Source organism: Alexandromys fortis, unplaced genomic scaffold (genome assembly GCF_014885135.2).
Source record: "Alexandromys fortis isolate MF-2015 unplaced genomic scaffold, M_Fortis_MF-2015_v1.1 scaffold_84, whole genome shotgun sequence".
NCBI classification, from domain to species: Eukaryota; Metazoa; Chordata; class Mammalia; order Rodentia; family Cricetidae; genus Alexandromys; species Alexandromys fortis.
Genome location: NW_026068017.1, coordinates 8,548,343 through 8,567,772, shown reverse-complemented (window position 1 = coordinate 8,567,772; position 19,430 = coordinate 8,548,343). Strand labels below are relative to the sequence as shown.

General features: G+C 45.2%; 1 protein-coding gene across 1 annotated transcript in view; it reads right to left on the bottom strand.

Annotated features, from left to right (window-relative positions):
- Nucleotides 1–19,430, bottom strand: part of LOC126514144 (myocardin-like) — a gene marked incomplete at its 3' end in the record, with an annotated part of 69,988 nt that overhangs the window by 13,613 nt on the left and 36,945 nt on the right. The window contains exons 3-5 of the mRNA XM_050162889.1: nucleotides 11,985–12,040; nucleotides 10,423–10,498; nucleotides 5,191–5,352 (exon numbers count right to left, since the gene is read on the bottom strand). Of these exons, the coding sequence (XP_050018846.1) occupies nucleotides 5,191–5,352; nucleotides 10,423–10,498; nucleotides 11,985–12,040 (294 nt within the window). The remainder of the gene's footprint in view (nucleotides 1–5,190; nucleotides 5,353–10,422; nucleotides 10,499–11,984; nucleotides 12,041–19,430) is intronic.

Genomic DNA, 19,430 nt, shown 5'->3' with positions numbered 1-19,430 from the left:
TCTCTCTCTCTCTCTCTCTCTCTCTCTCTCTCTCTCTCTCTCTCTGTGTGTGTGTGTGTGTGTGTGGTATACATGTATGCAGTATGTAAGGAGATCAGATGAGGTATCAGTCCAAGATTTTTCCTCAGGCACCCTCCACCTTGTATTTTGAGGCAGGGTCTCTCACTGAACCTGGAGTTTGTTGATTTGGCTAGACTTACTGGCCAGTGAGCCCCAGGGCTTCTTTTATCTCCCCTTCTCCAGCAATAGAAGTACAGGTCTGTCCCTCTGTACCCATCTTTTTATGTGGGCTCTGGGCACTGAACTAGGTTTTCATGTTGGTGCGGCAAGTATTTTTACCAATGGGGCAGTTGCCCTCTCTCCATCTTCATTCTTTGCATCAATTATTTGAGACTATTTATAGCAAACAACCCTGAGACACAGCAGTTACTGTAATGGCAAAACTTACAGATGAGGTGGTCGAGTCACAGTAAGATGAAATGACAGTGTCTACAGGTGTGTGACCTAGAGCCACCAAACTACAGTTCAAAGCCAGCCTGATGCATTCCAAAGCTCTGGTTTGTGGTCATGGGTACAGCTCAGTGGCTGGGCCCTTTCCTTAGAATTTGCGAGGCCCTGGATTTGATCGCCAGTATGAAACAAACAAACAAACAAACAAACCACAAAGAAAGAGAGAGACCCAAACAACAACAACCCTAGAAAACAAACAACAAAACAAGCCTCCCGCTTGCCTCCTACAACTTCAGGCAAACTAAATTCAAGTGAAGACATGGAACCAACAGACTTTAAGAATAGAATCACAAAGCCGGGCGTTGGTGGCGCACGCCTTTAATCCCAGCACTCGGGAGGCAGAGACAGGCGGATCTCTGTGAGTTCGAGGCCAGCCTGGTCTACAAGAGCTAGTTCCAGGACAGGAACCAAAAGCTACGGAGAAACCCTGTCTCAAAAAATAGAAAAAAAAATAGAATAGAATCACAAACTCCTCCTTTCTAAGAGAAGAAGCAGACAGGCTTGTAGTAAATGTAAAGGAGAGAGGAAGAGACAATATCCCATGTATAGAAATTAAGCTGAAAAGTGGAGTGTAGGTCAGAGACTCTTAGAACCACAGCAAGCGGCTCGAGACTCATGAGCTGTGACATGGAGGAGGAGGAGGAGGAGAATTTCCAGCATGGGGCAGATCACACAGCTGATATAAGATAAAAATTTGAGTACGCACGTAACTATGAGTGTCACCACAGAAAGTCATAAAAGAACAACTTCAGAGTTGTGCACAAGGAAGGCTCATGAAGCTGATCACAGGACCACGTTTAACAATTTTTGTCACTCAGAAAGATTTCAGAGGTAATTGTCAATTATCTAATGAAATGCATCCAGATAAAACACCCTTGACTTACGGTGAGGTGACTTTTCAATAATGCAAAAGCTGGAGTCTTTCAGGAGGAACATTGCTGAGAAATCTGAGTTTTGATCTTTTTCCTGGGTCAGCTCTACCCTCCCCACTACAGTTGCTAGTGGCAACTGTAGACCGAACTGTGGTCACAGCCTGAACAAACCACTCCCCATGTGTTTCAACGCGGATGCTCTAGACCCGGATTCTCAGGGGTAGTAAATATATTTTCGGTTTGAGAACTGTCTATATGCACATGACATCATCATGACTCAAGGAGCAATCTGCATGGCTTTGACATTTAAATCGGACCAATACAGGACAGTAGAGAGCAATATTAGTTATGGATGTGCTAACGGGATCGCTGTTGGTCAAATGCGGGGCTCCCCTTTCCACAGTGTGGAGTTACTGCAGGGAAACAGATGGTACGCAACCAGGGGACCCTTCTCAGCCTATATACTGGTCTCACAGTCGGCAGAACGCAAGGAGGTGTTCATTTCCAGATTTCACTGAAGATCCAGAAGGTGATGAAGTGCTACGCATCTAAGCTTCTACAACAAGTTTTACTGGAACACAGCCATACCTGTTCATTTAGCTGTTGCTATGGTTGACGTCCCCACTACAAGGGTGGGTGGGGCTGTTGTGACAGACTGAGCTTATAGCTTACTATCTGGCCCTTTAAGACAAAGAGCCTTGCTTGGAGAATGGTGAGGGATGGGGGGGGGGGGGCTACAAGCAATATTAAGGAGTATGGCATGGAGGACTCCTCTTAGTAACAACCTCTTCCTGGACTGTTAGAACACTAAATAAATGCTATGACATGCCAACGAATGAGAAAATTGATCCAGACTTATAAGTAAAATGTGAGCAATTTCTAAGCACAGAATCATGAAAGGCTGCTTCCAGGAATGTCAGGGCGATTTGGAAGGAAGCAATGCCACCAGACTGTCACAGGCAGCAATGATATTTCCATGTCGTTGTTGTTTCATGCCCTTTAAGAGCATTTGACTCAGTGTCCTCTTCAAATTACCCTGAGGGAAGACATGTCCTCACACAACCTATACCAAAAGCACCTGCCGTGTATGAAGGCAGTGTTCAGCCAACAGAAAAATGGAATGAAAACATGCGCTCATGCAGCAGCTGTAGGAATGCAGATAAGCATAATATAGACAGCATGACGTGTTATCACGTCACCTTTACCAGGCAGGGTCTGCTGTCCACCCTAGTCTGGCCATAAGCTCACTGCCTCCTGGCTGTTCCGAACCACTGTCAACCTATCAGTAATAACGGGATTCTACTAAGCAGGAGGCACATGATTATCCAGTCATCTCTCATGTCATTATTTATTGCATATATATGAATTTATATGCCTTATGCACAATTTTATACATAAGGCAGGGGTTTCTATGACTCCTCAAAAAAAAAAAAACCACCCTGCTAGATATATGTAGTAAAATTTTATTTTATTTATCATACTATACTATATCATCTGTATAATTTATACCAAATTGATATAACCTACAAATGTAAATACATATTGAAATTGTTATATGAAGTAAAAAACTATTGAAATGTAGTGCACACGTACAGTCCTATGATGACATTGGTCATATAATATATAGATTTTCAACTACCAGCCACTGCACAAAGTGGAGCCGGAAACACGTCTCATCTGTAGACATTTCCACTTAAACAGGACGAACTGAGAAACTTACGGACACTATTAAGGAAATCTTCAAAGATACTAAGAAAAATTAAATATACAAAATGAATATTTCCAGTGTCACTGTGATCCAAAGGACTGGCTTATAACAACAAACTGTGCTGAAGGACTTGCAGGGTCGGGGTAAATGGAAAGGGATCTTGTGTTTCTGACCTGGAAGAATCTGTGTGCTTTAAGCATATGGATTATGGCTCCGCTGCATATTAGTCTATAAGTGTGTTGTATTCTCAAACTAATTTTGACAGGAGTAAGTTAGCCTATGAGAAATTGTTCCTAAGTGTTTTCCGCTGCATATTAGTCTATAAATGTGTTGTATTCTCAAACTAATTTGGACAGGAGTAAGTTAGCCTATGAGAAATTGTTCCTAAGTGTTTTCTCCTATACACCTCTGTAAGTAGCCAGGAAACGGTAGACAAAGCAGACCAATGGAAAGAAACTTCTGAAGACAAAGGCCAAATCCAATTCTAAAATACATGACAAGATTCTAAACAAAACAAAATTACATATGCCTCTTAATCTAAGCCCTGAAATCTTTTCAGAGGCACTCAGATTTTAAATTTGAAAATGAGCGTGTGTATATGATGAAGTAGGTTAAAAAAAATTCCATACCATTGAGCTGGGAAATAGTCTCAACTAAAACAAATGCAGAAACTATGAAGAAAAAGATGAACAGATGAGAGGGAAACTTGAAAGGGCTGTGTGTAAAACCAGGACGCACAAGGCAACAGACTGCTAAAGTGTCTGCCGCACTAGTGATAGTGGTTTTTCTCGTATAGGTAGCGCATACACGGAGAAACACAGGCGGCAGGAAGGAAAGGAGAAAGGCTACCAGTTGGGAAGGTGCAACGTTGGTAGAGACTAACGGTGCAGATTAGAAATCTTCCGCCTATAATAGCCAAGTGACAACTTTATAGTCATGGAACAGGACGTTCCAAGGAACGATGAGAGATTCCCAATGTCAGTTTCTCCCCAGACTTTTGTCCTGGCTCTAGGAAGGATCTACCCGAGCAGTGATGAGAGCATGTACTCCTGAGACCTGTAGGCCAAGTTCCAAAGCCCAAGACATTCAATGCGGAGACCATATGTGAAGAGGACAGACAACCCCTGTGAGATGTCTAAGTGGGCAGTGGGAGAGGAGTCAGTGACTCTCCTGGAGTGCCGATTTCCACAGTCACACATTCCAATGATCTCTGCATGAATGGCTGAGACCGAGACATAAGGCAACTCAAGGGCCTCTCACAATAAATGTAGTTTAGAATAAGTTGTCCTTACACGTACTTTTGACAACACATTGAAGCATTTAAATATCTATTGGTAAGTAATACCTTTCAAGTGTCCCCAGGAACTGCCTGCGGGTCTAATTAGCAGAAAGTCAGTTTGCCCATAGGAATGTTCATCCCCCCTACTCCACCCCCCTCTGTTTACCCAGGGCCCAACCACAGCATAGCTTAGATGAACTCTGTGCTTGCAGACTGGACCCACCTGAGGTCAGCTGGTCTAAAGGTCTGTGAAATGAGCTAAGGCAGTTTCTGAGAAAACTGGTGAGTGTATCACCTCCTTGAGTGTTTGGCCTCGGGCATGACGTAAGAATTGTCAGTTTGCTGCCTGTCATAACGTGAGTTTTGCTTGTGAAAGCCTGGGCATTGCCTTCTTCATCCCAACCCTAGAACACAGCAGCCAAACTATTTCCATTGTACTAGCTTGCTCTCCATCTCTCTCTTATTGGTTAGCCTGGTTTTAAAGATCTCACTTGAAGCTCAGATTGGTCCAGGGCTGACGATGGAGCCCAGGCTGGCCTTGAACTCGTGGCAATCCTCTCATCTCAGCCTCTCAAGTGCTGGGATTGCGGCTGTAAGACTTCCTTACTGACTGTTCTCATCTAACTTTTCTTGTCTCCGCCTCCTCAACATAGGAAGCTAAAGTCAGTGGACCTCTGGGCATGGGGAACACGCTTGGGGAGCAATCCATGGCATGGCTCATCCAGCGAGCTGCTTAGAGCAGGCTTCCTACCTTGCCAGAGCTGTGGCTGCCCTGGTTTTCACAAGTGTGGGACAGGCATGCCTCCCCCAAGCCCAGCTACCTTTTATAGCCTCTTTTACTGAGGAATCCATAGGCAGGATGTTCTTCTCCACCAGTTCCAAGGGCCCTGGGCGGAGAGCAATCTTTTCATTGAGGTCATCCGCGAGGCGGGCTCTTTTCAGCTTCATCTGAGCAGTTGGGATGGATCTTTCTGCCGTGGAGGCTGCAAGGTGGAAACAGGCAGGGGCCGTTTTAGAATTTGATGTCATTTTGTTTGGTTCGCTTTCTTGGCCGGTGGCTACAAAACCCCGTGTCACACCATGCCCTACATCCTGATAATGTTTCAATGCAAGCCTCATCACTTCACAGGGATTAGCTCCAGAGAGCAGACACTTCCAAATAAAGGCAAATGAAGAGGCACGGGAAAACTGGAGAAACTCGCCTTGAGAGGATTTGTTTTTTTTTTTTTTTTAAAAAAAATGCAATTTGGCAATTTTGTAAGCAATCCGTCCATGGGTCCATGCAGCTGGCTTGACCCTAGGTTGCTGGCTTTTGAGAATGACTGGCACAGGCGGGGCCTATAGTATACACCATCTCCTGTTGAGAGTTATAGGGGGAGTGGAACCTTCTGGGGCTTTTACACTTGTCAATGCTGTGATGCTGACTGAGAGTTAAATGTGACGATACACTGAGAACTCAAGAACAATGGCAATGGGCTTTTGATCCTATTGCATGTACTGCCTTTGTGGGAGCCTAGGCAGTTTGGATGCTCACCTTACTAGACCTGAATGGAGGTGGGTGGTCCTCGGACTTCCCACAGGTCAGGGAACCCTGATTGCTCTTTGGGCTGACTAGGGAGGGGGACTTGATCGGGGGAGGGGGAGGGAAGTGGGAGTCGGTGGAGGGGAAGAGATAGAAATCTTTAATAAATAAATAAATAAATTTAAAAAAGGCAAAAAATCCTTTGAAACTGAGATTTTAACTAAACAGAAGGAGTTTTAAAAAGAAACTGAATTTTATCCAACAGGCAGCTTCTCGTCATTTGGAGGGTGGAAAAGGTGAGGTACAGAGTTCTAAATTCTACCCTTTATGGCTGACCCCAAATGTTCCCACTAGGGTGAGCTGAAGAAAAAAAAAATAAGGAAAATCTAGCCAACCTGTGGCTCTGGCGGACAAATGCAGGGTCTGTCTTAACATACTGAGCTGGAAAGATGAGGCGTTAATAGACGGCTCTCCCAACCCTCTAATACAGATCTGGGGTCTTCAGTCTGTGACTGGGCATCTCTTATGCAGCAGACAAATCCCGCAATCAGCCGCTGGCCATGCTTGTGTAGAAGCTCCGCAGGTAAGAGCAGGAGTGTTGGGGCCGCCGAGCAGATGCAGCAGGTAAGAGCACTGACTGCTCTCCAAGGGACTCTGCTTTAGTTCCCAGCACCTATGTCAGTGGCTCACAGCTTCCCGGAACCCCAGCTCGGGGGATCTGACACTCTCTTCTGGATTCTACCAGCACTCTTGTACGACGTTACTCCTCCTGCCCTTGCCGACACTTGTAATGAAACAGTAAAATAAATCTTTAGAAAAGAATGTTGCTCTCCAGCTCCTGGCTGGACTCCACTTCCCAATTCAACCCTGCCTTGGCCTCTTCTCTTCTCTCATTGGCCCTCAGCGTCTCAGCCTGCCGTGGACGGACCCACTTATTTTCCGGATAGAGATATTCCCGTGCCAACTCCTGCAGGCGCTCCCTGCTCCCTTCTGCCCTCGCGGCTTACTGTGCTGCCTTTTGCGGTCTGTTTCCTATTTGCCGTCCCCACCTCACTCAGGAGAGAGGAGCCATTTTTGTCTTAGTGGGTCTTGGGTACTCTGGGAAACTAATCCTTACTTCCTGTTGGGGAGACTAGAAGGCTCTGTGGAAGAGACAGGTCGCCGAATCAAGGGCTGGTGTGGTGGAGAACTTGATATTGATGGCAAGGATGAAAGAAGCAAGTGTTTTAAAGAGCTGGGCAGGAAAGTCAGGCAAGCATTGAGTCACACTGCACCTCTCAGGCTTTCTCAACCAGGGTGCCCTCTGTGCGCGTGGGATCCCAAATGCCCTGGCTGTGCATGAGAAAATGAGACCAGCAGGGAACTCCCCCACGCTGCCCCAGTCCTTCTGAGTTGTCTGTTTTTATTATTAGATCAATACATTTTCTTCCCAGAACTGGGCCACGAATGCGCATATTTACATGTTTAGTTTGCCTTCCCAGAAGTTGTCTAAAAGTCCTGTTTTGCTTTCTGCTGTTTTCACTAAACATTCTCTAAGCTTTTTCTTATTAACTCATTATTCTCCAAATCCCTAGCTATGGTGGCTGTGTGGTATTAAACTAGACAGAGGATCCCCAGTTTACCTGGGGGTCCCCTATTGTTGGACATTTTACCAGTTTCAATGTTTTCCCCTCCAAATATAGCTCCATGCTAAACACATTGCATCCAAACCTTTACAAATGCAAGTTAGACACACGGTCAAGGAGTTTGGCACACTCTGCCAAGCTGCCCTGTAGAAACTGACCTGGCTACACCCCAACAACAGAGTACAAATGAGGCGTTTTTGCCACATACAATATTTATTTTTATTTTTTAAATTGTTTTTATTGAGCTGTATATTTTTCTTCACTTCCCTCCCATCCTCTCCCCTCCCCTTCTACCCTCTCTCAAAGTCCCCATGTTCCCAATTTACTCAGGAGATCTTGTCTTTTACTATTTCCCATGTAGATTAGATCCATGTATGTCTCTCTTAGGGTCCTCTTTGTTGTCTAGGTTCTCTGGGATTGTAAATTTCAGGCTGGTTTTTCTTTGCTTTATGTCAAAATCCACTTATGAGTGAGTACATATTACATTTGTCTTTCTGGGTCTGGGTTACCACACTCAATATGATGTTTTCTAGCTCCATCCATTTGCCCACAAATGGAGTATACCACACAGCGGCAAAAAACAATATTTATTTTCATTTGCTAACTCAACCATTGAAAATCTGTATCACAATTAAATGGCATTTCTTGCACAATTTGCATAGCTATAATTTTGTGCCAACATGACAGCGGCTCCCAGAGTCTTCATAGATGCCATTGTAAAGGAGGTAAGAATTTTGTCACTTGTGCCCGAGAGCCCTTAGGTTCTTCAGAGCCTCCCCTTCAGACTCTGTGCTGCCTTCTCTCTACCTTACAGCGTCCCACTCACTCCATGGTGGTAGAAAGGTCAGGAAACCAGAAGGATGGAGACGATGCTGATCAAAGAGAAAAGACTCTCTTATGGTCTCTGTAGCTACTTTTGAATGCCTGTCCACACTTTCTTAGTGGGAAGTATGGTCTCAAATATAAGAGTCAAATTTATTTTTTTTCTTTTGTTATTTACCTCCTTCTATACATCTCAGATCTGTAGCACTAGAGCAAAAAAAAAAAAAAAAAAAAAAAAAAAAAAAAAAAAAAAAAAAAAAAAAAAGACAATGTCTTGTTTCCAAGAAGCAGTTCAAAGCCAGCAGATGCAATGAACAACTTTGTGAGTATGATGGGACAACATGCAATTGGGACAATATCACAAAATTGATTTTCACTTGCATTTAAAATTTAATCACGTAAAAACTGTTTTCATTGATTATTTCTAGATTTTAAAGTCTCTGTATGATATTTCACAAATATCCATAATTTGAAAACTAGGACTTTATGTGTGAATTTTGCATTCAATTTTAAAGATTATTATTCCATGTAAAGTGTAGATTTGTGAATAAAAGTATGGTTGAACAAAAAAAAAAAAGAGAGAAAAGACTCACAACTTCCTCTCTATTTCAGGACCTTTTCTACCCTGTACAGCTTGCATCCAGACTTGGAAATTCATATTCTAGAGAGAGCACCCTGGTGCTGGGTGCATGCTGCACCTCCACCTTAAATGCCCCTCCATCTTCCTGAACCTGGACCATACTTCACATCCCAGCTCCTTCCCTTCCCTTCTGCAGTCTATTCTGAGTCTGATGTCTCCCTTCTGAAGCCTCCTCCGTGCATTCCCACCACCATGCATGTTCTGCGTGCATTCCCACCACCGTGCATGTTCTCAGTGCATTCCCACCACTGTGCATGTTCTGCGTGCATTCCCACCACCGTGCATGTTCTCAGTGCATTCCCACCACTGTGCATGTTCTGCGCGCATTCCCACCACCATGCATGTTCTGCGCGCATTCCCACCACCGTGCATGTTCTGCGCGCATTCCCACCACCGTGCATGTTCTCAGTGCATTCCCACCACCGTGCGTGCTCTCTATGCATTTGCAACATGCATTTTCCCTATTGTGCTGGGTGGCGAATGCTAATACTCTTGTCTTTCTTCTCTGATACCCTGAAGGGTTCACTAAGGGCAGACATTCACATCTCTGGTCATTTCTGCACTGACAAAGTCAGCCAAACCCTTGCAACCCTCTGTGCAGCACTTTCCCACTGATTAAAGAGGTCCCAGAAAATGTCCAAGTAGAGGCTGAGCCTCTCTGAAGCTGGCACCAGAGGGCAGAGCATTCCCATTGCAGAAAAGGCCTCTGCTCCCCTCAGGTGTCAGACTAAGATGGCAACTAGGCGTTTACTTTGTTTCCTATTTCCCAACATGATCAGGACCCTTTAAGACAGTTCCTCAAGTTGTAGTGACCCCCCCCCATTCATACAATTATTTTTGTTGCTACTTCGTAAGTGTAATTTTGTTACTGTTATGAGTCATGTGTTTTCTGATGGTGGTAGAGGACCCTTGTGTAAACCCAAACCAAAGAGGTTGCCGCCTGCAGACTGAGAAGCGCTGCACTGGAACAAAAAGGCATCCACGGGGCAGAATCGAGCTGCTATGTGATGACTATGGGAACAACTAGATGAACTCCCCATGTGGACAGAGGAGGACTCTCTGTAGGTGATCAGCAAAATAATGGAGCTGCCTGGCCTTAGGGTCAGGAATGGTGTAGGTGAGGCAGGAAATCAAATCTGAAGCAAATGTGTGGCTTTCTAAGTCTTCTGTGTGGCTAAGAATGACTGGATGACTGTTCAAAGATGCCCCGATGCAAAGCTGGTACATATATGCCTATATGTATGTATATATACATACATATGTATGTATATGTATACATATATACATGCATATATATTTGGTTTAGAAAGATTTTTATTTTATTAATTCATTTATCTTTGGAGAGTCTTTTAAAGGGACTTAGCAAATACAGAGACAGGAAGGTCTAGTGAAATGGCCCCCTGCTGGGCAGACACATCATTGTTTGTGATTTAGGTAGCCTTACCTTGGAGAATGTGCATATTAACCAGGCTGCCACGATCAGACCTGTTTCTGCCCTTGTGCTTTAGGGAATCTTCAGTCTGTAGAACAAAAGCACAAAACTCTCAATTTCTCTCCACAGAAAAAAGTACTCTATGAGTAGCAAATGAAAAATACCCTCCTTTCCCCATGTTTTTGCAAAGAAACACAAAATTTCCCCTTAGAATTTCAGTATGGAAAAGAAGGGCAGAGGGGTGAAAAGCCTGGGCCCGAGTCAAGGGCTCTAAACATAAACACAAAGGCAGCCTAGCGATGTTCATACGACAGTTGGCCTGCAGTCACTTTGCTGTAATGGATCTGATTGCCTAATTGTCACCAAAGCTACCAACGTCAGAGATAAACCATTGCACAAACTTGCACTATGATGGACTCTCTACAGCCCTTGCCAGTGGTCTCTGACATGGCGAAGTGTGGAACCTGCAGTCCAGACTTTGGAAGGCACCCGGGGAAGGGTGGTGTGCCACATCTCACTGCCATGGAGGAGCTGTCTGGAGGACTGACAGGCGAGGCTCAAACCAACTGAGGCTCACAGGCTTCTAACTCCCTCTTCCAGGTTCTTCCCTCTCCCTATTCTAGGTCTCCCTACTGCTGGTGACATCTGTTGTTCATTATTCTGCCTTGCTAGGAATCCCAGCCCCTCACAAACAAGTTGGGAGAAACGCAAACTCTGTTCTTCCTGTCTATTCACAGTCAGGCTACAAGGCTGCAACTAACAGACAAGGAAAGACACCAGCCAGTCATTTCCATGTCCCAGAAGGTGCTGGTGGCTTTTACATTGTATTGATGTCACTGATATTATCAGGAATAGAAATCTATGATGAAGGTGACCAATGAGTATGTCAAATTTCCCTTTAAGTGAAAAACCGAAATAAGCCAAACAACCCTGTCCCCCAAATGAGAAAATCAAATGAATGCCGTTCTTTGTGTAGCTCTTTCTACTCACAACCTTCTTCTTTCCACTGAACACTCTTATGGAAATCTGAGTTTGCTAAGAATGACTGTACCGACAGGGCAATGGCGGTGCACACTTTAACCCTAAGATTCAGAAGTGAGAAGCAGGCAGATCTCTATAAATTTGAGGCCATCCTGGTCTACAAAGCGAGTTTTAGGACAGGCTTCAAAGTTGCACAAAGAAATCCTGCTTTGAAAAACAACAACAACAACAACAACAAAAAATAAAGTAAAAGATAACTCAGTGGGAAGGCCAATCTTCCTTCCTTTCTTAAAGGTGCTTTGACCTTTTGACCTCTAGCCTATCTTTGATGACTGTCCTCCAACCTGGAGTGATTAAAAACATTTGCTTTTTAAACCAAAAACTATCACTCTTAGAGCTGACACAGGAGGTGTCGTTTCCACAGTTGTCTTTGTTCATGGGAGTGCGAGTCCACACAGAATGAGGACAGGGATGTGGAGTTTCCTTTGGAGTTTGTTGTAGAAATCCTACGTACCCGAGCCAACATTTTAGCATGCAATATCTATACCCTGTCAGCCACCCCTTGTTCAGAAAAGGCAGTTTGCAAAACTTACCTTGTCACTCTCCAAACTTTTTCTTGGGTCATGGAATTCAGTTGGACTTTTCAGTGCTGCAAAGAAAGATAAGGAGATGAGCCGGGGCTGGCTTGAGGCGGGGTCAGTCTTGCAGGGTTGCCGTGTGCTTGCTGAGCTATGCACAGTCTGGAAGTGATGGCCTCTATCAGGCTACAAGCAACAAAGAAGAGAGACTCAGAGGATGCCAGCTGCCCAGAAGCCACAGGAGACAGAGGAAGGCAGAACTCGGGGGTAAACCAGGAAGAGCAGCAGGGGCAGGATTTGTGACAAGAGAAGTGGTGGAGGCAGGCCATGCCAGGTTTCTGAGGACACACGGGGGCCAGGCTAGAATAACATTGGTTTGAGGGCTAAGTGGGGCAGCTAACACCCTCACTGACTTCACTAAGCCTTTAGTTCTATAAGCTTGGAGGATAGTTGTAGTCTGGGATGCATGTGGCTATCCTGGAGGAAAAGACTATTTCGGAATAGAACGTGGCTGGTTGATCATGGGCAGGCAGTCAAGGGTGTCAAGTGAGAAGCTGATACTCAGAACATGAGAGCTCAAAGGGTCCAGTGAACTCCAATCCCTGTCCTAACCAAAGTGGGGAAACTGAGGTCCATGGCCATGGATTGCCTTGTATGGGAACACACAGTTGGCTCCTAGGTCCTCTGATTCCCTCATTTTTTTTTTCAGGAGTGGGGTTCCAGCTGCTCTCTGGCAGCAGAGGTGGCCTTCCCCAGGCAGTCCTGTCCAGTGGCACAGAGTGGCACAGTCCTGTCCCAGTTAGCACTTCCGGTCTTCTTTGTGTCCTCCCATCTCTCCTTGGAAGCACCTCTTCACTAGGGTTCCGTAAACTCGGAGTAGCAAACGTGCAGAGCAGCTTTCTGCGCACATCTGAATTTCGTGTTGGCTTCCTGGCCGCCTGGGAACAGTGTCAGCTGGAAGCCATAGACAATCAGGCTTCACTGCAAGTGAAGAGGTTGAGCAGAGTACGGAGTTGCCTTGCTTTTCTTTTTAAATTAGTCATTCGTCTGGATATGTTTATGAAACACACGATCCAGATTCTACAAATATTCTAGCAGGTGTCCACACTCACATTACAGGCAAGGATGTCATTTTCTGAATCTTGAATTGGGTTTTTGACTAGGTCAGTGTGTGTGTGTGTGTGTGTGTGTGTGTGTGTGTGTGTGTGTGTGTGTGTGTACCTGTACGGAGCTCAAACTAACAGGACCTGGTAGTACATAGTGGGGTTTGGCCATATTATCTTCTCTGTAGGATGCTGTTTGGGCATGCTTACCAATTCCCCCAACTCAGTCCCACATTAGCAATGCTGACCAAAGGCCATGCCAAAATTGTCCCAACTGGCTGCTTTGTACCCAATATAGTCCACATTACCCGTTCTCTCTTCGACTGGAGCAGCAGAGGCTCTTTTTCAAAGGGAAAAGGACAGATAGCTTGACTATCACATTTCACACTGACCTGGCAAGGATTTTTGAGCTTCTGTTTGATTGTTACATATTCCACCTTAAAATGGGCCCCCCAGCTACACTTACTACTGTCGATGCCCCTCCCCCCTTTCTTTCTCACTTTTTCCCAGCCAAGCTTTTCTGAGAAACAAGCGTGTAGTGCTATTGTGGCTCATGTGCTTTCTTCAACAGGAATCTCGGTACCCTTGGGAAGGAGGCTTGCCTTTTCTCATATTTGATCTGTGGCACTCACAATGGGAATGGGCAGAGTGACTCCCTCTTGCCAAGCTACCAGGTCACAGAGTCTACTCGGGCCCCTGTAATGTGTGAGTTCTGCACCAAGAGGTGTCTACCTCTGTCCCATCTCCTGGTGTCCATGGAATTTTAAGCATTACATGTTAGTAGGGCCGAATTACTTTCATCACCAGTAAAGGGACTGATTCTGAACTGACCTTTATTGAGTGGTTAGGAAGAATAATGTGTTTTTCCTGGAGGTAGTCTCCAAAGGGAACCATAATCTTTAGATATTGCCCACATTCTAAACACATTTTGTTTTTTAAAATTATTGTATGTATGATGTTTATGTGGGGGCGCTATGATGAGGGGCATTGAGGAAGACAGAGGATGACTTTGTGGTGTTAGCTCTCCCTTTTCACATTATGGGAGTTCTGGGCATTGAGCTTAGGCTGTCAGATTTGTGTAGCAAAGGCCTTTAGCCACGGAGCCATCTTGCTGGCCCACACAATGCTTCTAATTGGACATGAGGGAAATTTACCAATTCTGTATCCTTGAGATTCTTCAGGTCTCACCAGCGGAGCTTCTTCTCCCTTCTTCTAGGAAACACTGCATCCCCTGCCCTGCCCTGGTTCTACAAAGCCACAGCTCACTGTCACTTCCTTTCCTAGGAAACACCGAAACAGTTTAGTCCTCGATGTTAGGAGCACAGTGGTCTTCTGGAACCTTCTACCGCAGGGTGGGAAGCTATGGCCATTTAATGAGGTATTGAGAAGAACAGGAAGAGGCCTACATGCTGCCCTCACCGAGCTATGCTCTCCTCGGGGTTTGCCGTGGGGGTCGGGTGTGCTATGGGGCACTAGCTTGAGGTCACACTATGGAAAACTCCCCAGCAGAGTGGCCCAGGGGTTGAGGTTTGTCTACCCTGTGACTCCAGAGAATGTGGGCTCTAGCCATCTCCCCTGCAGGCCTCCAAAAGTCATAATGCCTCCCTCGGTTGATCTTTTTTTTTTAATACACAAAAGACCACTTCTGCTGCCAGCCCAGGGAGTATCAAATGGCAAAATTTCATATTTAAAGGACACTGACATTTAAGATGGAAAAGGAATTTGGATTTCTAAATTAAAAAAATAAGTCCATGTGATTTCAAATTAGAATTCGACTATAAATCCAGTCAGCCACACATCTGACTTGTTCCCCTGGAGGAAGATTAATCGCTCCTCACAGGGGAATTCGTGTTCTCGCCTCAGCGTTCAGTCGCAGGCTATTCCTATTTCTGTCCCTGCAGCTCCAACTAATTTGGGTCAGCTGTGTGGACAAACATTCGCCTAGATAAGAACAGGCCTCCTGCGGTCCGTTGTGCTCCACTCCGACTTTAGGCCTTCAAGGGGATCCAGTGAGGCCGAGGTTGCAGAGAACTCATTAAGGCTGAGGCGGGGCTCTTTTAACCGAGGGCTGGGCGTTGGTGTTGAGTGGCAGCCCACTAGGGATGCCGTGCGGCACTGACTTCTCTCTAGGGGACCTCTCACTACCAGGCCCAGAGAGAACTCTGGGTACTCTGTCCTATACTCCACTGAATAGAGACGGAAGGAGATGCCAAGGGCTACAGAGGGTTCTTAGGACAGGCCCCCAGGAGCGGCAATTCCCAGCATCAATTGGGAACTTGTTAGACGTTCAGGCCCTTGAACCCCATCTCAGAACCACAGCCTCAGAATTTCTGGGAGGGAAGCATAGGAATTCGGCTTTGAACAAACTCTCCAGGTGTTGTTGATACCCAGGTTTAAGGACAACAGCCCGTGGGACTTGTAAGGCTAGTGTGCCCCTATTGAAGGAACAGATACAGCTGGTTCTAATGAGAAGCACTGGACTGGGATTGCCGGGATTGGATTTCAGTTCCTAGAAAGGATGCTCTGTGCCTGACAGTCTCTTTTGCCATTGCTACCTGGAGTCACAGCAATGCAGTTTAAAAGTGCCAGCTCCAGTGAAAACCATTTGCTAGTAAGTTTGTAGCTCACTTGTAGTTAGTTGAAAATAAGACGTGGATTAATAATGAATTTAGTAATAATTAGGCTTTTTAAATTTTAATTTTATATGTTTTGGTGTTTTGATGGCATGTATGCGAGTGTACCCTGTGTGTGCCTGGTTCCCACATTGGCCAGAGAAAGGTGTCAGATCCCCTGGAACTGAGGTTACAGAAGGCTGTGAGCTACCATGTGGGTGCTACAGGGTAGTCTGTGGGGAGGGAGACACGGTCATGTCCATACATAATCACAGTGCTGTGTGATTAAAGGCATCCCGGGTACCTGAGAATTTAAGACCCATCTAGTTGAGACCTCTCCTTGCTCGTATAACCTTGAACGAATCCAGTAGGTTTTCTGCACTCTTGGCTTCCCACTTATAAAATGGACTTCATGGTGTTTGCTCACACTGCCTTGCTTTGAAAGGCGAACAGGCCTTGAATACTTCCCTCTGAATAGTCAGGATACAGGCTTTGTGGAGGTGATGGCAGCTTGGAAATTATTCTCTCTATGTATCTATCTCTTTCTCTCTGAGGGGAAGTTGGTAATAGATCGCTTATTCTGTGCTCAAGTTATAGTCTTTGGGGTTTGAAAACAGTGTATTTGCCCAATGTAGCTGGTGGCATTTAAGACCTGGTGTGTACACTAGAGTCTGACCTCACACATGCAAATACTTGGGAGTTCCTCCTGTCGTGGATACAGAGACAAATTCAAAGCCTGTCTCCAGTGACTGGTTCTCTGTTTCTTAAGAAACAGGCAACTGGAAAATTGAGGGAGAGATGAAAGAGAAGAGAGAAGACACAATTGATCCAGCTTGGCACGGAAGTTCAGGGTACCGGCCCCTAGCTCTGAGGGCGAGATGGTAGGGAGAGAGGAAGAGGCAGACAGATTAATCCCCTCGTGCCCCGCGTTCTGCTCAGGCAGCCAACAGTGTGTGGTAGGTGCCCGTGGGGAGAAGCCAAGTCAGCTGGTGCACTGAGAAAAGGCAGGGGACTCTGTCCCGTGAATGTCTCAACACTATGGTGAGGCTGCATGGGGGGTGGGTGTGGGGATGGCCCGTCATTCTTCTGGCTACTCAGGAATGCCACAGAGTTCAGGGGTTTACCAAGGCTTTGCGGTAAGTATGTGGCTGATGTAGCTTGGATTAGTCTGCAAAACAAATAAAGGCAGCACCATTCACCGACAGCTCCTCGTGTCTCCAAATTCATTTACATAGATCAGATCATTGAACTCGAGCTGCCCGGAAATCCCTCTCCAGTCAGAGGTGGCTTTCTCTGAAACTGTGGGCACACAGTGACCTCTCTGCTCTCTAGGTCCTCAAACATCTATCCCAGTTCTGCCCTCTCCTTTTCCATTCCAGGAAGACAGCTGTATCCCTGTATTCCCTGAGTTTATCCCCATTAGGTGTTCTTTGGTAGCAGAGAGGGAAGCAACACTCAGGTTCCTCCTTCAAACCTCTTGGTACCCATTCTCAAGAAGAGCTCTACACTTCCCCAACTGCTCAACAGAAACAGTTAAACGAGGGCTCCGTGGAGCTAGCTCCTTAGTGACTCAGAAACTCTGTCTGATTCCTGTGTGTATGCCCTAGGTACAGCCTTACTCCTAGTAGATGCTCATAGCTCTAAGGCCATTTTTAGTACATCCAGGTCAAGAGGCTGAGAATCGTTTATGTGGGAGCTTTGGAAGGGGTCAAAATAAGATGGAGCCATTTAAGATTCTGAATTCATGATTGGAGCAAGTTCGAGCCAGATCAAATCCTAGCACAGAGGTGGGAGTGGGGCATGAAATTCCACCTCTAACTTTGGGGTTATTGACAATTGTTAGCTGCTGGGAGAGGGAGTTTCCTCTAAGAGTATAGCTCCCCTGGTCGATGATGCTCTGTTGGAAGCCTACGTGTCTTTCACATCATTGGTTTAAATAAAACAACATAAAGTTGGTTGGGTACGGAATCTGGGGTGTGTTTGGGAAGAGTGAATATAAGCGAAACTCTTAATGCAGCTATCAAATGAATAATAAAAATTTTAAAAATAAAAGTGTCTGCCTGGCAGGGTGATGCTCAGGTATAAGGAGTGCAGGGAGGATATTTGTATGAAAACAATGAGGAAAACACTCCTTGACGTTCCCAACGCCAGAGGGAGCCCTCTTCTAAAGCCCCAAGAGTGAGCTTTCTTCATAGCCTACATCCTTGAGCCTGCAGACCTGGTGAAGACATCCTTTCAAACCCTAGCTTCAGTGGAGAGTCAGAGAGTTTCATATGGGGAATCATGTGTATGTCTGAGATATAATTCAAACAATAAAGTTTTAGATTTCTTGACTGTTTGGAAAGATGGACTTCACCACTCACTGTGAAAGCTGTCTTAGGATATGGCTCAGCCTCCTACTCAGGTCCAAAGAAAACTTTTTTTCATAAGTTGCTCTAAGGGTCTACATTGGCCTAAGAATGTAAGAAGACATCTGTCTTCACTTCTAATCAAAAAATGGTGCATTTAATTTTATTCAAAGCACCAGAAGTGGGAAAACCATAAACTCATACAAACTCATAAAAACAAGTGAATGATTTTAAAGTGATTGGAGGTATTGGTAAAAAAATTGTTGCTGCTACTGGTGTGGACTGTTTGTTACTTAGAAGCAACCTCAAAGCCTGCACATTGTATGACCATGAAGAAGGAAGGAAGGAAATTGAACCCTGTGGGACGAGGTGGACAAGTCATCTGGAAAGAACATCTCAGCTCATTGGGCTGGGAGAAGAGAAAACACTGTTTATCATCACACTGAGAAAAAGTGAGATCCCTCAGAGCTGGTCAGAGTGAAACATCTCATTGAGATGACTGGGCCATCCTCCACATTTTCCCAGTGGGTCTCTGCAGTATTGGAATCAAAACCAGGGTTTTTTTTTGTTTTGTTTTGTTTTTTGTTTTTTTGTTTTTTGTTTTTTTGCACTAAAAGTGGGTGTTGCACCGTGAGTCACACCCCACATTTCTCCTTGACTATTTTGGCTGCAATGATTTATGTTTTTACAAATGTAAAACAATTTCTTTTGCACATTTGAGAAAAAAGATCTGTGTAGGGCCTGAGCCTTGCGGGTAGAAAGGGGGTCTGTGTGGGCACTGGTTCTGGCCTCTGCTCTATCACACGAAGAGAGAAATGGCATTTCTGCAGGCTCTGGAGATAACCCAACGTGAAGAAACTGCCCAAGAGTGGTGGTTCCCCGTTAACTACGTATATGTGACAATTGAGAATAAATCACTAAAGTGGCCATGGTTTTGTGTGTGGGCAATTTATAGTAAGTTGTGAAATTTTCAGAGAGAATTACAGTTATTTCACACCGTGGGCCAAGTGAGATTTTACAATAATCTTATTTTATGTATTAAGTTCTTGCACGTGAATAGGAGAGGGACCTGGAACTCGCTGGATCTGCTTTAGGACATTAGAAAACTCTCTCAGGCCTTCAGCTTCATCTCCATGAATGTTAGCTAGAAATAAGGATTTGACTACCGTGAGTGTCTCAGATGTCTGCTGAAGAGAAATATCACTCTAGTGAGGAGACTGCAAGGCTCCTAGGAGAGCCGAGGAGAGGCCCAGGGAGTGTGCGGACCATGAGCACTGCCTTGGCTAGAAAATGTGTAGATGGTTTCCTGAAAAACTTTTAAAAAAATAACTGAAAAACTTAAAAAGAAAAAAAAACATTTCAGTTATGTACACCTGACATGACAGCCGTGACCTAAAC